The sequence below is a fragment of the Jaculus jaculus genome, chromosome 16, assembly GCF_020740685.1.
Source record: "Jaculus jaculus isolate mJacJac1 chromosome 16, mJacJac1.mat.Y.cur, whole genome shotgun sequence".
Taxonomy (NCBI): domain Eukaryota; kingdom Metazoa; phylum Chordata; class Mammalia; order Rodentia; family Dipodidae; genus Jaculus; species Jaculus jaculus.
The window spans coordinates 1037769-1063079 of record NC_059117.1 but is presented as its reverse complement, the minus strand read 5'-3'; the positions used below and the strand labels follow the sequence as shown (position 1 = coordinate 1063079).

The 25311-nt window shown below is 39.9% G+C and overlaps 1 protein-coding gene and 1 pseudogene across 1 annotated transcript in view; one reads left to right on the top strand and one right to left on the bottom strand.

The window, feature by feature from the left end:
- Amph (amphiphysin) overlaps nt 1-25311 on the bottom strand; it is a 183928-nt gene that overhangs the window by 98089 nt on the left and 60528 nt on the right. Inside the window, exon 2 of the mRNA XM_004668847.2 lies at nt 1886-1966. Coding sequence (XP_004668904.2) covers nt 1886-1966 — 81 coding nt within the window. The remainder of the gene's footprint in view (nt 1-1885; nt 1967-25311) is intronic.
- On the top strand, nt 3613-4403 carry LOC105944798 (annotated as a pseudogene).

The window sequence follows — 25311 nt, the reverse complement described above, 5'->3', positions numbered from 1 at the left end:
TGTTAATATATAGACGGTTCTCCTGGGTCACTAGGCAAACCTTTTTCTGTTGGCCCAGATCCAACATATCTGTAGAAATTATGTGTCCCCCCCCACAATTAACTTAAAGTCCTCTGCAATATTCAGCAACTTGGGCATGATCTTTTTATTTATTTATTTATTTATTTATTTATTTATTTATTTATTTATTTATTTTGCTTTGTTTTGTTTTGTTTTGTTTTTCAACGTAGGGTCTCACTCTAGCCCAGGCTGACCTGGAATTCACTATGGAGTCTCAAGGTGGCCTCGAACTCAAGGCAATCCTCCTACCTCTGCCTCCCAAGTGCTGGGATTAAAGGCATGTGCCACCACACCTGGCATCTTTTTATTTTTTTAATTACTGTCTTGTTTTCCAATTTCCTGTCCTTTTAGTTTTTAGATAGAATAAGACCACCATGGTTTGTAGTAAGTTGAGTTCATCTGCATAATCACTGCTTGGTCATGGATATGACGGGAAATATGTAGGAGTATGCTGAGTGGAGATGGGTCTGCATCTTCTACAGCTGCTGAGTCACAGACCCGCTCTCCATGAGGAGAAGCACTAGCATATCTCTGGTGAGAGCACAACAAAGAGGAAAGGAACCTCCAAGGCATGCAGAGCACAGCAGGGTAACATGAGCTCCACTACTGGTTGTCAGCCCTAGGCTCATCATTTCCTGTGTGGAAAGACAGTTCTGTGACAGCAGGAAAGGCTGTCTACCTTCATCCACCAGCCCCATGTGCAGATCCATGTTCCAGAATCTGCTGGCCTTACCTTCCTCCCTCCTCTCCTCTACTACAATCTCAACTAGCAGTTTTAACCCCTAAGCCTAGGTCCTTCCTTATTCTAGTCAATTATCCAAGCTTCAGTGACCAGAAAAGGTCATTTAAAGGTGTTTGTCTTCATTCATGGGTCTCTTATACAAACATCCACAAAAAGAATAAACATCTTGAACTGTACGTCTCAACCTTATGTATCACTCTCATCTACTAGGAGTCTCATTAATAGACATATTCCCATAAAGACCCTGAAACTCTAATGCCATAGATATACCATGTACCTATGAATATAATGAATATTTATTCATACGTTATACATTTAGAAAGCTTGCTTTCTTCCATTGAGAATGAGTTTCAACCCATTAGATGAGATGTAATCTACTTTCAAGATGCATGCTCTTAACACATGCACCAATCAAAATAATAACTCTGCTAGACAGGTTTATTGCTTCTCTGATGCTCCTTGGGATATAAATTATCAAAAGCATCATCTTTTCTTTAGATCAGTCATCTTTGTGGAAAAGGTTCAGAGCAGCAACATCTTATCTCCTGAAATTCTACACTGCAAACTCACTTCCTGTGACCCCCACTGCCTCTCCCATGTCCTCCACAAAACATCTCAGAATCAGCAGACCACGTCCTCAGTATAGCACCAACCTTCTGCTCTGTTTTCGGTCATGTTTTTGTTAGGATCTGTTAGTCCATTCTCTTCTGCCAATAACACATGACCACAAACTAAGTAAGTTATAAAGAAAAAGGGGCTTATTTTAGCTCATGAATACATGTCATGACAGCGTCCTTACTAGCAGTCTTGAGGCAGCTCAAGGAATCACCTGCAAGAGATGGGGAGCATGTGTCTCTGTCTCTACTAATAAAGTCACTGGGATTCAACCATGGGATCCCACCTTGATGGCTATATCATCTCCTAAATCCACATCTCAAAACAGCATAGTAGATTCACGTGCCACCCTAACACTTCAAAACAGAGGTTATACTTCAATGCATGGACCTTGGGAATGTCTAAGACATATCATACATGGAACAGAAACAAGTTCTCCTGCTTCAGAGAGTAGAGAGCTGGACTTACCTCTTGCCGCTTAAAGTTCTGGACATACTCTTCAAACTGCTCATCTTTAGTCTCATCAGCCTTTCCCAGCTTCTGGAGCACCTAGTTTTTGAATGAAACAAAACAGTTTGATTGAATTATGGTTTCAAAGAAGCTATGCACCTTCCGTGAGGAGGCGAGCAAGGCTGAAGGCAAGTCCACCCGCAGCACTGCTAGCTTTTCTGTTCTGGAAGGATCCATCTTGATGGCTTTAGAGCTGAATAGACTTGATTTTTAATCACAGATGCACACCCATGGGCTATGTGATTTTATGTAGTATTTATGTGTATATTTATGTCTCCTGTAGAAGGCTGCTTGTGACTTAGACTGAAGCTCTGCTTCTCTTTTTGTTCAAAGCAGCTGCCAAAAATTTTGATGCACAATAGGCATTTTGTCGTGTCTTAACCAATGAAGTACAGCTGTGTGGCTAAGGTACTACTACTGCCTTGAGATAGTATCACATTGCCTCACACCATGTTCTGATACTCCCCTGAATTTAATAAACATTCAAAGAGGCCGCAGTATACACAAAGTCTCGGGCTAACAACTAGGCTTCCAGAAATACAACAATAAAACAAGGACCTAGCACTTATCCTCAAATCTAGTAGTCTAGTGGAATATAGAAGGCAGGTCTATGAATCACAAATCAGAGAACTTCAGTTACAAGCAATACAAGGATGTGACATTGTTCTTGACAATAGTTCCTCAACACTGACTTTAGAAAATGCCTTGTACAAGTGGTTTCCACTCTGCTGTTAGGAGTTCCAAATGAAAGGAATGTGGAATAGTTTATTTCAGGTATAGGCTTTAGGGAAGATAATGAGGGGTCTGTCCCTATCAGTGGATTAATCTACTAATGGGTTCATAGTTTGATGGTCCATTAAGAGTTGATGAAAACAGGAAATTAGACACAGCTGAAGGGAAGGGACTCTTGCAGGCATTCCTTAGGGACACCATGTTGTCCCCAATAGCCCTCTCTCCTCTATCCTCCTCTCTCCTGTCTTCTGCAGGCCATTAAGTGGCACCCTCCTCTACATGTTTTCACCACTATGGCAGTCTGTCTTGTGTTGGGCTCAAATTAAAACACAGATGAAACCTCTGTGACCAAAATTAAACCATCCCTTCCTTTAAGAGGGAATTTTTTCACAATGATGGAAAGCTAACACTTCTTGCATATGTTTTAAAATATTTATGTATTTTAATACAAGGAAAGAAATGTTTAGCCACTGCTTAAAAGACTACTCAGATTGATAAGTGAATTAACATCAACTGAAAGATTTATAGAAGTAGCCATCAGGGACCTATATCTGAGTGAGCACCTCATGTATAAGATAAAGTTCTTATTAGTGTCTCCCTGAAGATGGTGTGTGTAACACAAGAGAAGGTTGAGCTATAGTGCTCAGTACATAACCAGCATATAGTCAATTCTCAGTAAATGCTATCTAGTAGTATTGCTACTGCATATGTACTTGTATATATAGATGTGTTTGTGTGTATCCCAAACAATCTCAGTGGTATAAGTTTACATTAACGTAAAGCAGAGGGGAAGATGGAAAGTGTTATATGATGAGAATCAAAATTCACAAAAGAAAGATTTTTTTAATAAGATGAAATGTAACAGGGATTTTAAAAAAATGGGTCAAAAATGTAATTAGGAGCCTGAATCATCATGACAACACCCTTGTAACCCATCTGTAACCGTGAAGGGAATGGTGGCCAGGGTGGGGAGCCCCAGGTGGCCAGAAGTCACCATACTGAGGATAGTATGTAGAGCGCTGAGTTCAGTTAGAGCCCAGGCAGTGACCCAGGCCACAGTCTTTGGCCTGTCGGGTGAAGTAAGTGCCAAGCTTCGCTCCACCCTGTGTAGCCTGTAGCCTTGGAGTCTTTGTCTGCCGGCGGCTCATGGATATACCATCCAGAAACCAGTCCATTCCAAGCACACTTCCACACTGCTCAAAGACTACTGGAATATCCCTAGAGTGGAGAAGGTTGATGATGTTGTGAAAAGAAACTTGTCTTTGAAAATGGCCAACAAGAAAGAGAAGCAAAAAGCCAAGCAGGAACAGGTTATGAACAAGATCATGGCAAACCCTGAGGACACCAACTCCCTGGAGGCTCGAGTGGTTGCCTTGACCATCAAGATTTGCAGTTATGAAGAACTCATGCAGAAGCATTGGAAGGATGAAGCCCATGAGCACCATCTGCTGATGAGCATTGATCAGAGAAGAAAGATGCTCAAGAACCTTGCATGACCAACTTGGAAGTCTGAGAAGACAAGCAGGGAGCTGGGCATTGGATACACCTTCCCCTCTGTACCCACCACCACTTCCTGGCCAAGAAGGCCCTGAGCATTTGGGTTTACCAGGAGGTGCAAAAGCTGAAGAAGCAAAAAATGGGACTTAAAAGTTGCAGCAGCAGCAGCAGCCAGACAGACAGAAGCAGAATGCCCAGGGGAACCCAAAGAGCCCTTCCAGAGTACAAACGGAGGTGCCCCCAGTGAAAGCCAATAAAGTCTAGCCAAGTGAAAAAAAAATGTCATTATACAAGCACTGAGTCAATGAATTTGGCTTTCAACTACAATGCAACAGGACAGATATTAGGGATGAATGATTTCCTCCAACAGCTAGAAACAAAGACTGGCTTTAGCACGTTGTCAGTAATGACACTACTACTCATACACCTACTGTAATAGTGGGCTGCTCTCATGAACCTTAATGGCTGCCATTAAACAGCCCTGCAAGCTTTCTGAGGTGGACAAACTGATAATCACACAAATACACAGGCAATCTGGAGCCAAGTAAAGATGCCTCAAAAAGGCAAAGAGAGTTGATATCATGGGATAACAGAAATGTTTGAAATAACCTGTAATGTTACTGGAAGAGAGACCCAGGAAGAAAGAAAGCAAAGATGTTTTCAAATACTTGGTGGATGATCATAGCAAAGCATATCAGACTTGCCCTTCCAAAATCAAGAACCAGCATTTACAGGTGAAAACCATAAAAAGAATGTTCTCATGAAAAATTATTGTTATATGGTTGTCTTTAAATGAACTATTTTCTTAGTAGAGGCATGTAGCTCAGTGCCCTAAAATCCTGGGTAGGAGAAGTATTCTTCAAACTGGTAAATAAGTAAGTCATATTTTTAAAACTTTCTAGTGTTGTGTTACACATTTTGCCCAGGGATGAATGCAAATCACAATACACAAGGCAAGGAAGAAAGTCAAACACTGCATTAAAAAGTCAGGAAACGCAAGCTAGGGATAACTAGCCTGTGATGGAGACATGAAGCTGGGCAGGCAAGTGCAGGGCAAAGTGTAGAAAGGTTCAATCAGCAGACCAACACCCAGTGTTCTCACACTGACCATGGAAGCTGATGAAGAGCTTTCCTTGAGACAGCCACAGAAGGTCTGAACTCCATGGCAATAATGTGAAGGGCAGATTAGAAGAGAGCAAAACTGGAATGATGAAACCAATAAAGAGGCCATTTAAATAGTATAGGCAATGATTGACAGAGCTGATCTAGGGGACAAGCCCCCCCCCCACACACAAATCTTTAAGAAATACAGCTTTCTGTACCTATTTGTGATGAAAGGGATGCACAGATGATGGCGTCAGATTTCTGCTAAGTGGAAGTGTTTCCTCCAGAAAAAATGGAGAGCATGGTACTTTGGACCTGCCAAGTTTGAGACACCTCTATGACACCATCCAGGTAGAGATAGGGTAGACAGCCAAAGTTCTGGCAGAGAGTACATAGTGATAGATATCCTTGGAAGCTTTCAGAGCATGGTATCTGTGAGGTGTCTCACAATGGACAGCGTAAGGGCCATATGGTGTAGAGAAACTGAGGGGGTGGAGAGAATGTTAGATCCACGTGTTGGGTAATTATGCACAGGACATTACCTGTTACCCATAACTGATGGCTACCCCACAATGCAAAACCCACCTTCCCCAGTGAGAAGGGTCACTGCAGAGAAAGGAGGACAGGACAGGGAGGCTAACAATAGTACCAGCAAGGCTGTATACACTGTGTACATAACTAATAAAAAAAATGCAGGTGTGTGAAGAAATGGTAGAGGAACAGGATCCTAGACAGGAGACTGAAGACCATGGGTATGATTAAACCAGGAATTCATAGAAGTTAAAGGAGACCATTGCAAGTGCTACTGAGAAGAAAGATTAAGAGCAAAAGACCCAGATTTAGTAACCATGATGTCTCTGGAGACTTTGACATGGGCTATTTAGTGGGATGAGAGTATCAGAAAACAGATCACCATAGACTGTCATAAAAATCACATGCTCCTTCTGGACTGGCATGAAGAGTCAACCTGTCTCACACTGATTTGCCTTCTATCCCATGGGGTACTGATCATAGAAATGAAGGAGAAAGAGCTAAAGAAAAGAAGGGCTGAACAGTAGGAAATGTTTCCAAAGGATGACATGGGAAGGAGAGAAGTTTGTCAGTAAAGAGACAAAGTCTGAAGGAATGCATTCAGCAGATCTATCTGTGGAGACTGAAGGAGTACAGGGCCACAGAAGTGATCCCAGAGGAAGAGACATGTTTCTGATGTAGGACAGAATGAGGCAAGAACTGGAAACACAGCAGACCTCCTGCATGGCAACAAAGCCATGCACAGCACTGCTGCGAAATTCTCTGAATTTTCTACAGCAGCCTAAACATGGGTAATAAACATTATCTACTGCCTAGAAAATATCTTCAGTCTATTCATAGTCAATAATAATTTTTTTAATCTTGCTTTTGGGTTGGGTAGATGTCTTAGTGGTTAAGCCACTTGCCTATAAAGCCAAAGGACCTAGATTCAATTCCCCAGGACCCATGTCAGCCAGATGTATAAGGTGGCACATGTGTCTGAAGTTCCTTTGCAGTGGCTGCAGGCCCTTTCTCTCTCTCTCAAATAAATAAAAATAAACATTTTTTTTAAATTTTGCTTTTATCATAAAAATAAATACAAACTTTGGATACAAACTTTTGGTTTGAAATGATGGGAAATTCTAGTTCAGCTTGGATTAGATGCTGAAACACTCTCTTAAAAAGAACAACAAAAAGAGAGAAAACAAAAAAAAGCAAGACAAAAAGTATAAAAGAAAAACGTAATGAATAGGGGACCTGTAATAGATACATGACATTAGAAATCTTAATTCTTTTGAGTTTTGCACTTAAAAATTCTAAACTGTAAAATTAGATATACTTCAAGCCAAAAAGAAAAAGAAAAAAAGAAACATAAATGAAACTAAAAGGAATGGAAACAACTCTGCTTTGGATTTTTGAAAACAGCACAGGATGGAATAAATGGGCTAAATATTAGAGGCAGTAAAAATAAACCAACTTCATGTTCTAGCAATAGAAACCATTAAAAAGCAAGATCTGGGGAAAATAATGGAGAATATGAATACAAGATAATTGGGCTGCATGGGCACAACTATAAGTGACAATGTGTGTTTGTGTGTGTGCATGTGCGCGCACGTATGCATGAGTGTACACACATCATGAAAGAGGATGAGGACTGAAAAAGTCATTTGAAGAATGTTCCAAATTATCTCCAATTAAGTAAAAGGTATGAACTCTGAGATCTAAAAAAATCTCAAAACCCCACAATAAGATTAAAAAAAAAAAAAAACTATTCCAAGATACAGTACTATCAATTTGCTTTAAACTAAGCAAAAAGAAAAAGATTTAAGTAGAGGAAAAGAGACTTATTCACTACAAAGAAGTAAGGATGAAACTGGGAACATGCTTATCAGACACCATGCAAACCAGAAAGCTTGGGACACAGGACCTCCAAAGAGCTGGAAGCGGTATATTATGTGAAAGCCTATGCTGAGCAAAGACTAGATGTTCAAGGAGAAAGAAAGAATTATCTGGTTGGGAGATAGGGCTAGGATTATGCTCTTTTTCTAAACAAATGTCAAAGGATCCAGGCCTAGTGATCACAATTGTAATGTCTTCATAGGGATGCTAAGGTAGGAGGATCATTTATTTGAGACCAGTCTGGGGTACATAGTGAGCCAAAGTTTCTAAAGATAAGTCAAAGGAAAAACAGAGAAAACCTGAGTTGTAGATGAGACATAAACTTGCTCTGCAGCCCAGCCTTAGACTCTCCTTCCTCCCTCAGTCTCCTCATAAAGTCACTACAGTTGGGTACCAACCCTCTCAGCTTCACAAACAGAAATTGAAACTTCCCCTTGGAATTCTCAAAGTATTAACCCCACCTGCATCAAATTTGGACGAGGATGCAGAGCAACTGGAATTGATGCTGGCTGGTGATACACTGTGGGTATGCACTTTGCCCAACTTCTGGCAGGTTCTGATGGCTTTAACTGCATACTCACACAACACCCAGCTATTTTACTCCCAGGTTGAATAAAATATTTCCTAGAGTAGCAAATGTCCTTGCAAAACAACAGAAAGAAAATATCTTATGGTACCTAAGACACAAAATTAGAACTGAGATGACAAAAGACACATCTTTTGCCTTATTTTATATCACTGACATTAGACAGTGAGTTAATAATTGAGCTGACCTCTCTCATTTACCACTCTACCAGCGAAGCTGAAAATTCCATGTTAACCTAAACAGGTGTTACCAATGGGTTGCCGTATGTCTGGGAATCTGAAATTCTTATTGTGACATGATACCTCTTTCATGACAGGCAAAGGATTCAGACCATTTACTTCAAAGCTCATTTTATACATATTGATGCTTTATAAAAGGATTTTTGCCACTATTTTTCATTTGCCAAAAAAATAAAAGGTTGAATAAGAGTTTCAAAGTGTAATTCCTTTTAGTGAGACTCTGAAATATCTCTCCCCCACCGTTGGACTATGTGCTCATCCTCTCATCCTTGCTAAACTTAGAAGTTCTAGTTTTAAAGGACATTATGACACAGGAAAATAAGAAACAACGAAGCAGAAAAGTAGAGCAAGAGCATGGCAATGTGGGATTTTAATCTTATGCTCTCTTTCATTGCCTGATAAAACAGTGAGCTCCTCAGCTCAGCAAGGGTGCCTCAATGATACCAGCCCTGTCTACATTCTTTTTGAGAGCAATCCCTCCCCTATAAAGTGTCCAAGAAAATTCCCTAAGGATGTAGAAGTCTAATTTGTGCATATTTACTATAACATGAGGGCAAAATTCCAAAAATCTAATGAAGTTTTAATTCCTCAAATTTCAAGGCAAATTAAATACTGACTACTGCAGTAGTTAGAGAATAACTGCTCTGTCCTACTATTTTAAATTCAGAATGGAATAGTGTGTGGGCAGCTCCCAAGAATCTTGGCATTTGAAGTCAAAGGAAAAAGTCATAGTCTTCCTTTCCCCATGAAAATAACTTCTTTTAATTAAAGGTCAAAATCAAGGTCAAGCTATGGAGGCTGTGACCCTATATAACAGAACTAGTCCTGTGAATCAGAAATAGGGCAGTTGATAAGGGCAATCACAGAAGTTCAATATGAAGGCTATGTGTATGGGTCAGAGAAATGTCTTGTGCATGGCTTGATAATGTTAAAGAGCTAAGGTTAAAAGAATTTGACAGAACTGGCCCCTGGGACACCTTAAAGACTATCTATCATATGCCGTCCATGGGGGTTAGGAACAGACAAGCTTCCAACTCCAGATGACAGGTGCACACTTCCTTGAGCTGGCCTCTCAAAGGAAGAGCTATGCAGCCCTCTTCTCTGAAAGAGCAGTTTTCTCTTCATGCTCTCCTCTTCACAGAAAGTGAATGTATATGGAACCCAGTGGACTCCATGGGGTCGCTAAGGCTCCTTCTGAGCAAGACAGGGAGAATAGTCTCTTGTCCTGCTCCATAACAGGTTTCTCACTAATTACGCTGCCCATTTGCCTACCCCATGGCTAACTTTTACCTGTTTACACACTAAGCACTTAAGTGACTATTCTGATTCTCCCAGGTTTCACCCCCAGAATAGCACAGAAGCCATGGGGAGGTACCTTTAACCTCATCACTTTCTCTCAGCACTCTGGTAAGCATGCTCTGCTCTGGTGTTCAGACTTCAAAGTGCTACCTCGTCATCACTATCTGTGTGTTTCAAAATGGAAAGAAGCAGCTTTAATACAATGGTCCTCTACCCTCCCTAGATTAAATTAATGCTCCTGATCCTTGACCATGGAAAAGTGAGACACATCACTATAAAAACACATCTTTTGTGAGATTCATGTGTTCTTAAAGGTTCTATTAGTGTGTCTTCACATATATTGGATGGTAGGTATTTCTGAATGACTAAAGAATTTACTCCTTGCTGGGAGATTTCAACAAAACATTAGTCATCGAACAAACCTGTTCATTCTGAAATGAGTTTTTCTTCTAATTCTGGAACATTTTGGGGAACAGATAAGACAGGGAATTTTTTTCAACCTTCTATCCCATTTAAAAGGCTTTAAAAGTCTGAGAATAGCATATAATAAAGATAACTTACAAATCATTAACATGAGTAAGTTTATCCCAATCTCTAGAACCATAGGGGAAGTTTAAATAAGAGCTATGGAAGGGAGAAACTTGGGAAGCAGAGGTGGCAGAAGTCAGAGAAATCATATACAATAACAGAACAGCCAACAGCTACTTTCTAATCATGTCTGTCTGATTAGGTATCATGCCCCCCTCACTTCTCCTTCTGAGTTCTTTAAAGTTGATAACTTCTAGTCCTCTGATTTAAAAGAAAAAGGAAAAAAGATCTTGCTAAGAAAGCATACCTTGATATTGATTTTGCAAAGGCAAATAGATTTTTGAGGCCTGACATCTGAGGCTCTCCTCTTACTGAGTTGGATCACTTTGTCTTACAATTACTTTTCCATGAAACATAATACCTCCAGTATTGGAGCCAGAATGCAGTATGCGCCAAAATCCGGTGGAAGTTTGCCAGTCATCCTCTAAGACTCTCAGTTGACAAGACCTTCCTTCCTCAACAGCTCTCTTCAAGGGCATAGCACTATCCTGTATTAAAACTCCCCAAAACAGGACAGCACAGTGGGCCTCCAACTCATAAAATCATTCAAATTGACCCTCATGATGATCCTTAGCCAAGAGAAAAGATTCCTCCACTTACTACTATCCAGACGTTTTGGATAAAATTCATGCCAGGGAAACTTGTATCAATCCACCCAGAAGAGAAGCAACTATAAACATGTGCAGCCATAGCTATTCCCAGCAATTTACTGTGGGTGCCTGGTCCCTCGGGGGGCTGTTGCACACCAGCTCCCGGAGGCATCCAGACAACTGTCAAGCAGGATCCTGAGTGGACGTGAGTGTGACAGAAAGAAACATTTTGGAGACGGCTTCAGAAAACTGCTTGTTCATTTGTCAGGGGATTGAGCTTTTTTTGTGGGGGGGAGAGGGAGTCTTAAGGTAGGGTTTCACTCTAGCCCAGGCTGACCTGAAATTCATTATGGAGTCTCAGGGTGGCCTCGATCTCATGGTGATCCTTCTACCTCTACAACTTGAGTGCTGGGATTAAAGTCCTGCGCCACAACGCCTAGCTGGGGATCAAGTTTTTATAAGCAGTTGAAAGAGAGAGAGCGGGAAGAGGGTCCTAAGGGGATTGGTGGGTTCACAAGTTACTTGCCTAGGAACGTTCATTCCAACACATAGGGAGGGAGAGAGTTAGGTGATCTACAAAGTGGCTGGAAGAGTCTCAGGGGATGGACTGTGTGAAAGCTTCTGGCAGATACCATATAAGGAGTTTCCTAGGCAACTGACCAAGGGTCACAGGGCTATGCAGGAAGCCTAAGTCTTATCTGGAGGTCCAGGCACCCTAGGCTGGGGGGGAGTGTCTCTACTCCTGTAGGTCTCGGGGCCAAGATTTGACATTTTTCCGGGGGTCCAGACTCAATGCAACTTCCGAGGGGGGAGCAGCCTTACTCCTGCTAGTCTGACCGAGATTAGTCTGGGGTTCAGGCTGCTGCAACCTCTCCATAGCCTGGGCCCCTAGTCATGTGTGATAGCTTAGGCCTGCTTTAACACGGGGCCCTGCCTGTGTCTGACAATTTACCACCAAGCAGTTCTGTTCCTGATTGCTTTTCAGTTTTCTGTTGTCAGTTATATGCCTTATCAAAAGAAGATAGATCAACAGTATGAAATGCACTTACAGAACAAATTTTTGAAAAGGTGTTAACTCAGGACAAAAGAAAGTCTAAAAAGCCTTTTTAAGGACATCAACTTGGAAGCTACAAGTTGCATTAAATCAAGAAAGGTGAATTTAGGCACTCAGCCACCCCCTATCACCTTCTTCCTTATCCACTCTCTTCTGGTACTCAGCTTCCCGCCAGCACCCTCTCCCTTCCCCACATGAGTAGTCAATGACTTGTAGTTAGAGCACAGTACCTGTCTGTGAATTAGAGCATACGGCTTCCTCTAGCACCCTCTGCATTCCACCCCCTGACAGCAGCTGATATTTCTGCCTTCAGAGCTGAGAACTGCACAAGTTTAGCCACCAGATTCTCCCTAGCACCCTTTCCTTTCCCCTGCATGGATAGCCAAAGTTGTCACCATTAGAGCTAGGGACTCCTGTGTAAGTCAGGGCCCAACTGCAACTGAACTGGGACCATCTCACCTACCCCACCCATAAAGCAGTACCAAGTACCTCCAAGACAGAACCCCAAGCAGCACAAAGCAGAGCAGAGATGAGCAAACACATAAAAACACCAAGAATCATTCTAAATACTCACTTAACATAGGTGTGCTTAGGACTTGTAATGACATTCTCCTGATACCAGAGAACATGGGAAGCTCCATGCCTCCAGCTGTGCTGAGCTCCGTACCAGCAGATTCTTTTGGTAGTAATCCCATAGTCCTGTCATCTCCAAAATTCTGGAATCTCCTCTAAAACTCATGGTTCATCGTCACAGTTCCATACCATAGCCCACTGTAGCCTCCATGCAGGGCCTATGAGCCCACTTCATATCATTGAACCTCAGTGTCCATCTCCAGAACTATGTTTCAAATGCTCTCTATGTCCTCCCCTTGTCATATTTCCAAAACCAGTACAGATGGCTGACATTGCCAAATGGGTTAATCCAGCAGGGATAAAGCTGGTCATCAAGAAGCAGGGCACTCAGCACGCTTCCTTCATGCACACTCCTTTAAAAAGATCAGCACTGGGCTAGAGAGATGGCTTAGCAGTTAAGCGCTTGCCTGTGAAGCCTACAGACCCCGGTTCGAGGCTCAGTTCCCCAGGTCCCACATTAGCCAGATGCACAAGGGGGCGCACGCATCTGGAGTTCGTTTGCAGAGGCTGGAAGCCCTGGCGTGCCCATTCTCTCTCTCTCCCTCTATCTGTCTTTCTCTCTGTGTCTGTTGCTCTCAAATAAATAAATAAATAAATAAATAAAAATTATTAAAAAAAATAAAATAAAAGATCAGCACTCCTCCTGTTGTCTCAATGCAGAGCAAATGGCCCATCATCAATGTTGGCAATCTCTGTGAATCACAGCTGAAGCTACTATCATCACTGAGCCTGAGACTTCAAACCCACCACACTTCCTTTTGTGCAAACTTTACATCTTCCATACCCTTCTGCTCTGCAATTTCTTCCACCAAACACAACAGCCCATTGTTTCTGAATTCAACTTGGATTCAGTTCTAAGGAAATAGGTGGAATGTAGCAAGCTTCTTCAAACAAATTGCCTATATGCCAGTTCCTGGCAAAGTCTTTCCCCTCTAAAACCTCATAAGCCAAGCTTTCACAGCCCACACTTGTCTCTGAATTTAGGGCTTTGAAACTCTCATCAGAATTGCCCATCAAGCTCTTCTTATAGGATTTTCTAATTCAAAATTCTAGCACCTTCCATATTCTTCCTGCAAACCAGTTCCAAAGACTAAAATCCACATGTTCAGCTTCATTGCAGCAAGGATCCTACTGGTTGATATCAATTTTCTATGGCAGCTAGCTTCTTATTGTTGGCACAAGACATCTAACCAGAAGCAGCTTACTGAAGGAAAGGGTTTATTTTGAATTGTAGTTTTGAGGGACATTTCATCATAATAGGGAGGCATGTCAGAACAGACAGCCTGAATGTGATGTCTTGTCACATCAGCAGCGAAGAAGCCAAGCTGGTCTTAAGTATAAAATCTCAAGGCCTGCCCTCCACTGACATACTTCCTCCAGCAAGGTAGAGAAAACCTTCCCATCATAAATGTAGCTTAAAGAAATCAATGTGCATTGAGCCAGCTCTACAGAGAATACTAGATAGAATGCTTCACATTGGGAAGGATAAATGCATGCAAGAGGCTACAGGGGAGAAAAATAATAAATAATGCTAGAACATATGTTAAGCAAATGAAAACTAAGAAAACATCAAATGCTACAAGATCATCAACATGAAGGTATTATCTCATACTTGTCAGTGATAATTGAATTTTAATGGTCTCAATTCCCCAATGAATGTATCTTCAAAGACTAACAGACTGGTTTAGTAAATAAGATATATCTTTTTGCTGTCATCAAGAAACCAGCAAAGAAAGACTCTATTTAAGATAAAAGAATGGAAAAGATATTACAATAAAATGGAATTGGGAAACAAAAAAGTATTGCTATTCAAATATCTGACAAAGTAGATTTCAAACCAAAATTAATCAGAAGGTTTAAAAAGCATCACTTCACATGGATTAATGGGAAAATCTATTGAAAGGACATTCCAATTATAAATATGTATGTACCAAACACAGGTGTACCTCATTTTAGAAATTCTACTTAACTCAGAGAAAAATTGTAACACATTAAGAGTAGGCAACTATAGCACTCAATTTTCACCAATAATAGGTCATCTGGGCAAAAAAATAAGTAGAAAAATATTTGAGTTAAATTATAAGATAGATTAACAGACATTTACAGAATTAACATTCTCCTCAACAGCCCATGGAACCATGTGCACATTGAGAAAGGTTTAAATTGCAATGTAAAATCCCCCCCAGCAAGCAATAATGAGGAAATTACTTACTCCTGTGGATTTGGATCCAGAGAAAGAAAAGTTCACATCTCTATACAGTGGGTGTGCTACAAAACTAAGACTCTGAACAAAAAGGAACTGGCCATCCTTGGCAAGAGAAGAATTCCCAAGGGAAGCTGAGAAAATCCAGACCAGAATCAAAAATTAGGCTTGTCAGGTTACAAATCCTATATATCCATCCAGCTCTTTATCTACATATATCCTGCTTCCAACACCTATCTCAACACTTACCCTATATTGCTGTGTGTGTGTGTGTGTGTGTGTGTGTGTGTGTGTGTGTGTGTGTGTGTGTTGAGGATGTGGGGTAATTGCTTTGTGTTCTCCATGTTGTTTAGCTCTCTTTCATCTTTTTTTCCCCTTATTATTTCCCTCTATATCTTCATGTCTCAAAGAACAAAGTCTGTTCTACCCTTTGGCATGGAAGTCCCAGCAGAAACCAAAAGAACAAGAAATATAAAGAACTCCATTACAAAGGAAGAGAAAGTGTTTTCAATACAATCATAGCAGAAAATTTCCCAAAGTAGGGAAAAAGATGCCCATCCAGGTACAAGAATCATAGAGAACACAAAATAGGAGCAGAAAAGAAACTCCCCATGTCAATCAGAGTTAAAACTCTAAATGGGGCTGGAGAGATGGCTTAGCGGTTAAGTGCTTGCCTGTGAAGCCTAAGGACCCCGGTTCGAGGCTCGGTTCCCCAGGTCCCACGTTAGCCAGATGCACAAGGGGGCGCACGCGTCTGGAGTTCGTTTGCAGAGGCTGGAAGCCCTGGCGCGCCCATTCTCTCTCTCCCTCTATCTGTCTTTCTCTCTCTGTCTGTCGCTCTCAAATAAATAAATAAAAAATTAAAAAAAAATTTGTAAAAAAAAAAACTCTAAATGTGCAGAACAAAGAAAGAATATGAGAACTCCAAGAAAGAAATACCTTGTCACCTGTAAAGGCAAGGGTATTAGAATAATAACTAGCTTTTCGATGGTAATTTTAAAAGCCAAAAGGGCTTGAAATATTGTATTTCAAGTCCTGCAAGACCACAACTGTCAATGCAGACTACAATATTTAGCAAAATTGTTGTCATGATAGAAAGAGAAATAAAAGTAAGCTAATTGAATTTTGGACCATGAAGCCAGATCCATAAAGCATGCTGGAAGAGGGCTGGAGAAATAGCCTAGTGGTTAAGACACTTGCCTGCAAAGCTGAAGGACCCATGTTCAATTCTCTAGTACCCATATAAGCCAGATGCACAAGGTAGTGCATGCATCTGGAGTTCGTTTGCAGTGGTTAGAAGCCCTGGTATGCCCATTCTTTCTCTCAAAATAAGCAAATAAATAAAATATTAAAATAAAACATACTGGAAGGAATACTTCAGAGTCAGGAGAAGGATAAAGACATTCAAGGACCTACAGGGGAAAATAAATCATGCAAGGATAGTTCTTAGTGGTCAATGCACTTTTCTGCAAAGCCAAAGGACCCAGGTTCAATTCCCCAGGACCCACATAAGCCAGATGTACAAGGTGGCATATGTATCTGGAGTTTGTTTGCAGTAGCTGGAGGCCCTGGTGCACCCATTCTTTCCCTCTCCCTCCCTCTCTCTCTCTCCTCCTATTCTCTTTCTCATAAATAAATAAAAAAATTTAATGTCAGGAATCAATTCACCCCTTTCAATAATAACCCTGAATATTAAGTCTCAATTCTCCAATCAAAAGATACATAGTATTAGATTGAATTATAAAATAGGCTCCATCTATTTGCTATCTCTAAGAAGCACAGTGAAAAATACACACTATTCTAGGGTAAAGGATGAGAAAAAAATATCCCAGTCAAATGGAATCAGGAAACAAATAGGTATCACAATTCTCATGTCTGCCAAAATGGGCCCCAAACTAAAACTAATCCGAAGAGACAAAGATGGCCACTTCATACTGTTTAAGAGAAAAATCCATGAAGAGGAATTACAGTTCTAGGCATTTATTTCATTTTTAAAAAAAAAGAAACACTACCATCTGGGTATTGTGGTATATACCTTTGATCCCAGCACTCAGGAGACCAAGGTAGGAAAATTGCTGTGAGTTCAAGGCCAGCCTAAGACTAAATAGCGAATTCCAGGTAAGCCTGGGCTAGAGCAAGACCCTCTCAGAAGTAAATTTAAAGATTAACCCCCAACACAATAATAGTGGGTGACTTCAATACCTCTTTCTCAATAATAGGCCATCTTGAAAAAAAGTAAACAGAAAAACACTGAAGTTAAATGACACCATAGATCCAATGAGCCTAAAAGATATTTATAGGAAATTCTACCTAAACACAACAGAATACACATTCATTTCAGCAGCCCATGCAACATTCTTTAAAATGATCACATATTAGGGTACAAAGCAAGGTTAAATAATTATAAGAAAACTGAAATAACTCTGACCAGAATGGAATCAAGCTAAAAATAATAGCAACAGTAATTACAGAAAACACATAAACTCATGGAATGAAGAATACATTTTTGAATGATAAATTGGTAATTGAAGAAATCCAGAAGAAAATTTAAAAATCCCTATAACTGAATAAAGATGAGAACACAATATACCAAAATCTAGGAGATACAATGGAGGTGGTTCTAAGAGGTAAGTTTATCACTGTAAGTACTTATAAAAATTCAAAAAGAATGTCAGGTGTGGTGGTGCACGCTTTTAATCCTAGCACTTGGGAGTCAAGAGGTAGGATCACCATGAGTTCAAGGCCACCTTAAGACTACATATTTAATTCCAGGTTAGCCTGGACCAGAGTGAGACCCTACCTCAAAAAGAAAAAAAAAAAAAATCAGAAAGAAAACAAAAGACCTAGGAAAGTAAAAAACAATTCTGACCAACAAGAATACTGCTGAAAGTATCACCATATGTGATTTCAACTTATACTAACCTTAGTATTAAAAACAGCCATTGTACTAGTACATGCCACCATGGACAACAAAAAGGAAAAAAGAAAAGAAAACCAGCATTATATCATTCCATGTAACTATAGACAAAAAAAAAAAAAAAAGAACAGCATGGTATTGGCACAAAACAGACATGTATATTAAAGGAACAGAACAGAGGACCCAAGTATTAATATATCAGATATAGTCAAGTGATTTTTGACAAAGATTTCAGAATAATCATTAGAGAACAGGCAGCATCTTCAATAAACTGTGCTAGGAAAACTAGATATCTACATGTAGAAGAATTAAGCTAGAACTATATCTCATCCTGAACAAAAATCAACTCCAAATGGAATAAAAGACTCGTTGTAAGACCTAAAACTCTGAAATTGCTAAAGGAAAAAGGTAGTGAGTATACTCTAGGATATAGGCTTATATTTGTTGACCCATTCTGAGTAGGAATCCAGTTACTTGGAAAATAAGAACAACAATAAACAGTGGGATCATACAAAGTTAAAAAGCCCTTATACAGCATAGGAAGAGGCAACCTACAAAATGAGAGAAAAATCTTTGCCAGTTACACATCTAACAAAGGATTAATATCTAGAACATATAAAGAACTCAAAACACTAAGCATCAAGAAAACAAACTCCAATAAAAATGAGTAAAACAACTGAACACAAAATTCTCAAAAGCATACACAGGGCCATAAAAGGTTTTTTTTAAATGTTAAACACCTTTATCTGTCAGGGAAATTTAAGTTAAAGCTATTTTGAGATTCCATCTCATTCCAGTCATAATGGAGTCATCAAACAATCAAATGACAACAATGCTGGAAAGGTTGTGGGAAGACAGGAGCTTTTATTCACTGTTGGAGGAACTGGAAACTTGTATAGCTACTATGAAAATCAGTATTATAGCTTCTCAAACCCCTAAAAAACAGATGTACCACATGACCCAGCTATACAATTCCTGGGCATATACCCTGAGAACTCTATATTTCACTATAAAGATATTTACTCAGCCATATTTGTTGCTGATCTATTCTCAATAGCTATGAAATAGAATTCACCTAGATGTCCAAATGATGATGATATGATGAAGATGTGGCACATGTATACAATAAAGGTTTACTCAGCTATAAAGAAAAACTAAATTATAAAATTCACAGGAAAATGGGTGGAACTGGGAAAGATTATGCTGAGTAAGGCATGCCAGTCCTAGAAAGACAAAACCCTCATGTTCTGTCTCATATGTGAATTGCAGTTTCAAACTTATAGATTAATGGCTGCAAGTTAGTGTCTATAGAGGCCAGGAAGTTGGAAAAGAGTGATACATGGAGGTCCTTTTTTTTTTGGGGGGGGGTGATGTTAACAGAACACATGGGGCAGGAAAGCAGAGGAAAATAATGGCAGGAAAGAGTGGTTTAAGCAGGGATGGAGCATGGGATGAGAGACAAGAGGAGAGTGAAAGATTGAATCAAAACTAAATAAAGGTATTTTCATATGTCATAAGAAAACATACTACCTGGTAAGCCACTGAAAATATGTATTTTCTAAAACTATTTGAATGAAGTCCTCTATGTGGGTAGATAAAGTTGGTCCCCAAAATCATAAGTTATTAATCATAAATTCTAGTGGCAAGGATGACATACCTCCCAATGAGTTGTTGGTCAAAGAGGCTACACAGGCATGCACAGTAATATAAGCTATTGCCATTGCTCTTGATAGCTTCACCAAAAATAGATGGTGAGTCCCTATTAGTGAAGACACTACACATTTCAATGGAAGGACATACAGAAACTGCCAGAACTGAGCTGTAAGCTTCCTGCTTCCTGCCAAACTGCTAGAGGAGAAAAACCATCAACAGTCCTACCAAACTGTGGACCCTGTGCATTCCTCAACCAATATGCAAGGCAAGATATGCCCACTGGTGCAATGGTGGCATGAATCTTATGGGAGTAACCATCTGCTTTCTGACTAGATTGAAGGCAATTTTACAGAAGAAAATACTTGTATGGTACTTTATGCCTAGCCAGAAGCCCATGACTTGGGATGTGGGCTGTAATGGATGGTGCCACACTGCATTCTAAATAGCTATATTTGGAGACTGCAGGTTAAGATGCTAAAAAACATCTTTCCAAAGAAACCTGGCAAGGGGTGTGCAAGATAACAAAACAAAATTCAAGGTCTATGTATACCTTATTAAGCCAGGTAAAGCTCCCCCCATCACTGCAGAGACAAGGGAGTAGTTGTTGCCAGTCAGTATGGATTGGGCTCCAGTGAGCTGCCCCCAGGAAATTCTTCTCCCTTCCCTGCCTGAGCTGGAAAGAGACTTGGCAACTCTTGGGCAGGGATTCTTCCACTCATGCCAGTGCTGAAGAATCCAAAGACCCTTAAGAAGGAGACAAGTGGACCCGTAGAACAGTGTTACAAGACACCTCCAGACAGCATTACACAAGTCACCCTTCCTTGTACACCAGCACTGGGAATATCCCATGAGACTGCAGGAAACCTAAGGCCTCAGGGGACCCTCCTCCACATAGCATCCACCGTAGCTGAGTCAAACTGCTGACCAACCTGGCAGCAGAGATGAGCCCACAGTGCACCACAGAAGGACCTGCCTCACACCTCCATACGTGAGATGGAAACACACTTTAAAAGGTAAATGGGCTGATTTACACATATCCCAAATATGCGTTTATAGGTTTGAAGTGGAAGTGCTAATAACACTTCCAATATTAAGGCAGGTTGCTAAAGGAAAATGAAATAAAAACTCAGGAAAGGAAAGAATTGAAAACCTATCTCACAAAGACAGAAATCAGGATTTAACTTGTCATTTTTGGAAATTTTTACTCTTTAGCACTCTTTCCCATTTTCTTTTGAGGCAGGTCTCACCCTATAGTTCAGACTAACCTGGAACCTCACTCTGTAGTCTAGGGTGGCCTCAAACTCCTGATAATCTTACTATGTCAGGCTCTAGAGTACTGCATTTGAAGGTGTGAGACCCCATGTCTGATTTAGTATGGTTTTGAAATTTTAAATCTCTACTGGTGCATATATTTTCCGTGCTGATTGTGCTGGTGTTGGTCTGTTGCTTAGTGGATGTTATGTTTGTTCTGTACTTTTCTCCGCCCAGCCCACTATTGGGATCCTATGATTACTATTCACATGCACAATTCCTATACTTCTCCTCTTCCCAACCTCTTCTACCCCTTCTCTCCTCATTATGTGCTCCTCTTTAGTCTTCATAACTAAAACCTTCCATAGCCTCAACAGACTCTAAAGTCTATGGAGCCAAATAGAATCACAACTTTCCTTTCCCAAATACATGTGCCACCTCCATCTTTTTCAAAGTTAACAAAAGTCTTCATCATTACCCACCCTACTTCCTCCCTACATCTGAGTAATCAAAATCTTCGCATACTTCATACTAGCCATATTTACCCATGAGCAATTATTGAAGTAAAAAAAAAAACAACACTGTTTGTTAATTAACTATTGGGACAATCACATAGCAGACATATCCATCATCAGGAGTCACACCTGCTATTGTTATTCTATGCTGGGAAATAGATAGAGGCCAGACATGGTACTTTAAACTCCCACCCTGAAGATATAACTTCTGAACTATCCATCTAAGAATATACCTGATTTAAAAAAAACAAAACAAAAAAAAAAACAAAACAGAAAATCCAAGCAGGGAAATAACCTGAAATGCAAAAATCCCAATGAAGTAATCTAAATAATCTATTACAGATAATATGCACATATAAGTAATATAATAATACAAAAAAATTCAAGATGATATAATTCCTCCAAAAGTTATAGATCTCAGAGCAATGACTTCCAGTGAGACTGAAAATGAGGAAATGTCAAGCAGAGAATTCAAAAGAAATCCAAGAAGAACACAAATTTATAAAGGAGTTCCGAGAAAATAAAGGAAACCAGGTAAATGAAATACAGAGGTATATAAATACATGAAAATATAACCTGAAATTAGGACAGACAGTAAGTTAAAAAAAAAAAACCCAAAACAACAACAATAATGAAAAAAAAAACTCCATAGAAAAATCTTACCAGTGGAATGGATCAAAGAGAGACAGATGACCTAGCTTGAAGACAGGGTAGATTTAGAACATTACAACAAAGAAAACATACATTAATAGGAAGGTAAGAAGACATTCAGGATACTATGAAAAGATCAAATCTAAGAATTCTGAGTATAGAAGGTGAAGAATTTCAATCTAATAGTATAGTATTTTCATCAAAATCATTAAACAAAATTTCCCTAAATTAGGGAAAGAGACACCAATGCATTTGAAAAACAAAACAAAAAAGACCAGGAAAAAAAAGTCCCCTCACCCAAATGCTGTAGAATACACATTCTTTTCAGGAACACATGGAGCTTTCTCTAAAATAGATCATCTATTTGGACACAAAGCAAAACTTACAAGGAAATGAAACAAAACCTTGTACACTTTCTGGTCACAATGGGATAAAACTACTAGTTAATAGCAAAAAAGACTATACAATATACACAAATTATTACTGAATTACATTACTGAATGATGAAGGAAACATTGATGACATTAAGAAGAAAATTAATATATTAAGAAAAGGAGGTGGCCTGGAGAGATGGCTTAGTCATTAAGGCGTTTGCCTGCAAAGCCAAAGGACAGAGGTTCAACTCGACAAGACCTACATAAACCAGATGTGCAAGGGGGCACATGCATCTGAAGTTCATTTGCAGTGGCTGGAGGCCCTGACGTGCCCATTCTCTGTCTCTTTCTCTGTCCTTTTCTCTCTCTCCCTCTCTCTCTCAATCTCTCAAATAAATAAATAAAAATATAAAAAAAAGAAAAAGAGGGTAACAAATAAATGAATAAATGATTTACATTATGACCTTAGACAAGGAAACCAAGCCAAAACAAAAAGAGTAGTAGAAAGAAATAATGAAGCTGGGCATGGTGGCACGTGCCTTTAATCCCAACACTTGGGAGGCAGAGGTAAAAGGATTACCATGAGTTTGAGGTCACCCTGAGACTCCATAGTGAATTCCAGGTCAGCCTGGGCTAGAGTGAGACCCTACCTAAAAAAAAAAACAAAAAATAAAAGGAAAAAAGAAATAATGAAGATTAGAGCAGAAGTTGATGAAACAGAACCCTCCCCCCACAAAAATACAATGAATTAATTAAACAGAATTGATTCTTTGAAAGGTTAAATAAGAGTGATATACCCTTAGAGAAACTGACCAAAAGCGAGTAGAGACACAAGTTAACAAAATTTGAGATGACAAGGACACCATTACAACAGATACCTAATTTTTTTAAATCTTAAGAAAGTGCCTTTAAAACATATACTCCACCAAATCAGAAAATCTAAGAGAAATGGCTTAATTTCCACATATATGACTGTCATATCCAGGCTCAGATTGTTGAGATGAACTTCCAGAGCAGGCAGTGATGGAGGAAGGAATTTACTGAAGCAGGGGAAGGTCCCTGACAGTAGAAGAAGTTGTCCCACTTCCACAGGAACAAGCACAGAGAGGAAAACCCCACCCAAAGGCAAGCAAACACACCCCGGGACTCCAGATAGAACTCAAGCACTTTGCATATCTTCAGACAGGAATTCTAAATCCATCCCTAAACCCTGGAGCTAGGGCCTATGATCCACCCAGTGACACCTCCTCCAGCCAGATGGGTGTGGATCTAAATTATAAACTTTTTAAAAATCCTGAATAAATTGGGGGTCATCCATTCAAACTACCACAATGGCCTACCCAAATTAAAGCAAGATGAGATAAGCTATTCAAACAAACCTATAACAAGCAATAAGATCAAAGCAGTTATAAAAACTCTCCCAACTAAAATAAAAACTAAAAGCATAATAATATACCTCTTTGCATATTTTCCAAAGTAGCCATTTTTTTATCACTAGGAGTCCAATGGCTGTCTGTCTGTTTGTTTGTTGGTTGTTTGCTTATACATGCCTGGACTCTTCAAGTGACACCTGGGAAGTCTGCCCTGCCTTGGTAACTTTGAATCTGTTATTATTAGTTTTAAATTAATTGGTAGCTTTTGGTAACGTGTATCTTCCTATTTCACAAACAGACTGTGAAAGAAGGAAAAACAGAAGGGCTACAGGCTGCCTAGATCATCTTTGGTTAAAATCTTCTTAGGTATGTTAGTTTGGAATACGTTATGAATAGTTTCAAATGAGACTAAAGCAAATTTCACAGGTTCTTAAATTGTCCCTGGAAAGCCATGCAGTATACCCCAAATGTAGGACTCATAATTACCAAAGACTTGAGAAAGATCCAACAATATGTTTGACCCCAAAGGCAACTAAAGGAACCATCACTGATGGTTCCATATTTAGTATCCACTGATCCAAAAGTAGCAATAACAACTCATACAAATTTCAAGTGTGAATGGAAGCTTTACAAAATGTAGCAGACTGCTAAAAAACTACAAAACCAAATGTCACTTCCTATGAAAATGATGTCTAATGCAGGCTGGACACTGTTTTCAGTTGATTTTGTTCACATGGTTGTCCAGAGAGCTGTTCTCAATATGAAAGGAACACTAAGCACCTTCGGAGTACCCTGGAACACCTGGATGAGAGAGCCACAGAAGGTATAGGAAGAGCACTGCCCCCATGGCTGGCTAAGGACCATCTGTCCCTGGTTCTCAGGCACTCAAAACTGAAGGTACTGCTCACCTACAGAACAAGCAATTGCTACAAATGAACAAGTGAATGGATGAAAGAGTAAACAGATGATGAAGTAGTGTATCTGAACATGAGACATCTGTACCTTGACTAATTTCTTTATTTTCAGTTTTCTGTAGCTATTATGAAGGTCTGACCATCAAGCAGGAAATCACTAAAAAGATAAGGGTAGCCCACATTGGGGCATGTAGCCAGATACTGATGGCTGCTATTTGGTAATATTGTAGAGGGGATGTTTTAAAAAGCACAGTGTTGTGCCGGGCATGGTGGAGCATGCCTTTAATCCCAGCATTTGGGAGGCAGAGGTAGGAGGATCGCCATGAGTTCGAGGCCACCCTGAGACTCCATAGTGAATTCCAGGTCAGCCTGGGCTAGAGTGAGACCCTACCTCTAAAAACCAAAAAAAAAAAAAAAAAAAAAAAAAAAAAAAAAAAAGCACAGTGTTACACAAGAAATACTATAGGACAGATAGGTAGAAAGAATATAATTGTATTCTTCAGGCTCTATGTAGCAGTAATTACAATCCTTTCCCCAATGAATGGTGATTCTGGTTCTAGAAGGACTTTCCACTAGCTTCATGAACACTGGCAGGCACTTCCATGGTATGTTCTGTCCACTTGTGCCTTGACATCCACAGTCTCTCCCTTATCCATCTGCTCAGAATCTAGGAAGATCAGTTCTCAAGAACACATCCTTCCCTGGTCCTCTGCCTTCTATCTGGAGCCAACCAACTTAAAAGGCCAGCAAGAGAGGGGGGTTCACCTTCAGCCAGCACCACCATCAGCAAACCTCACTCCAC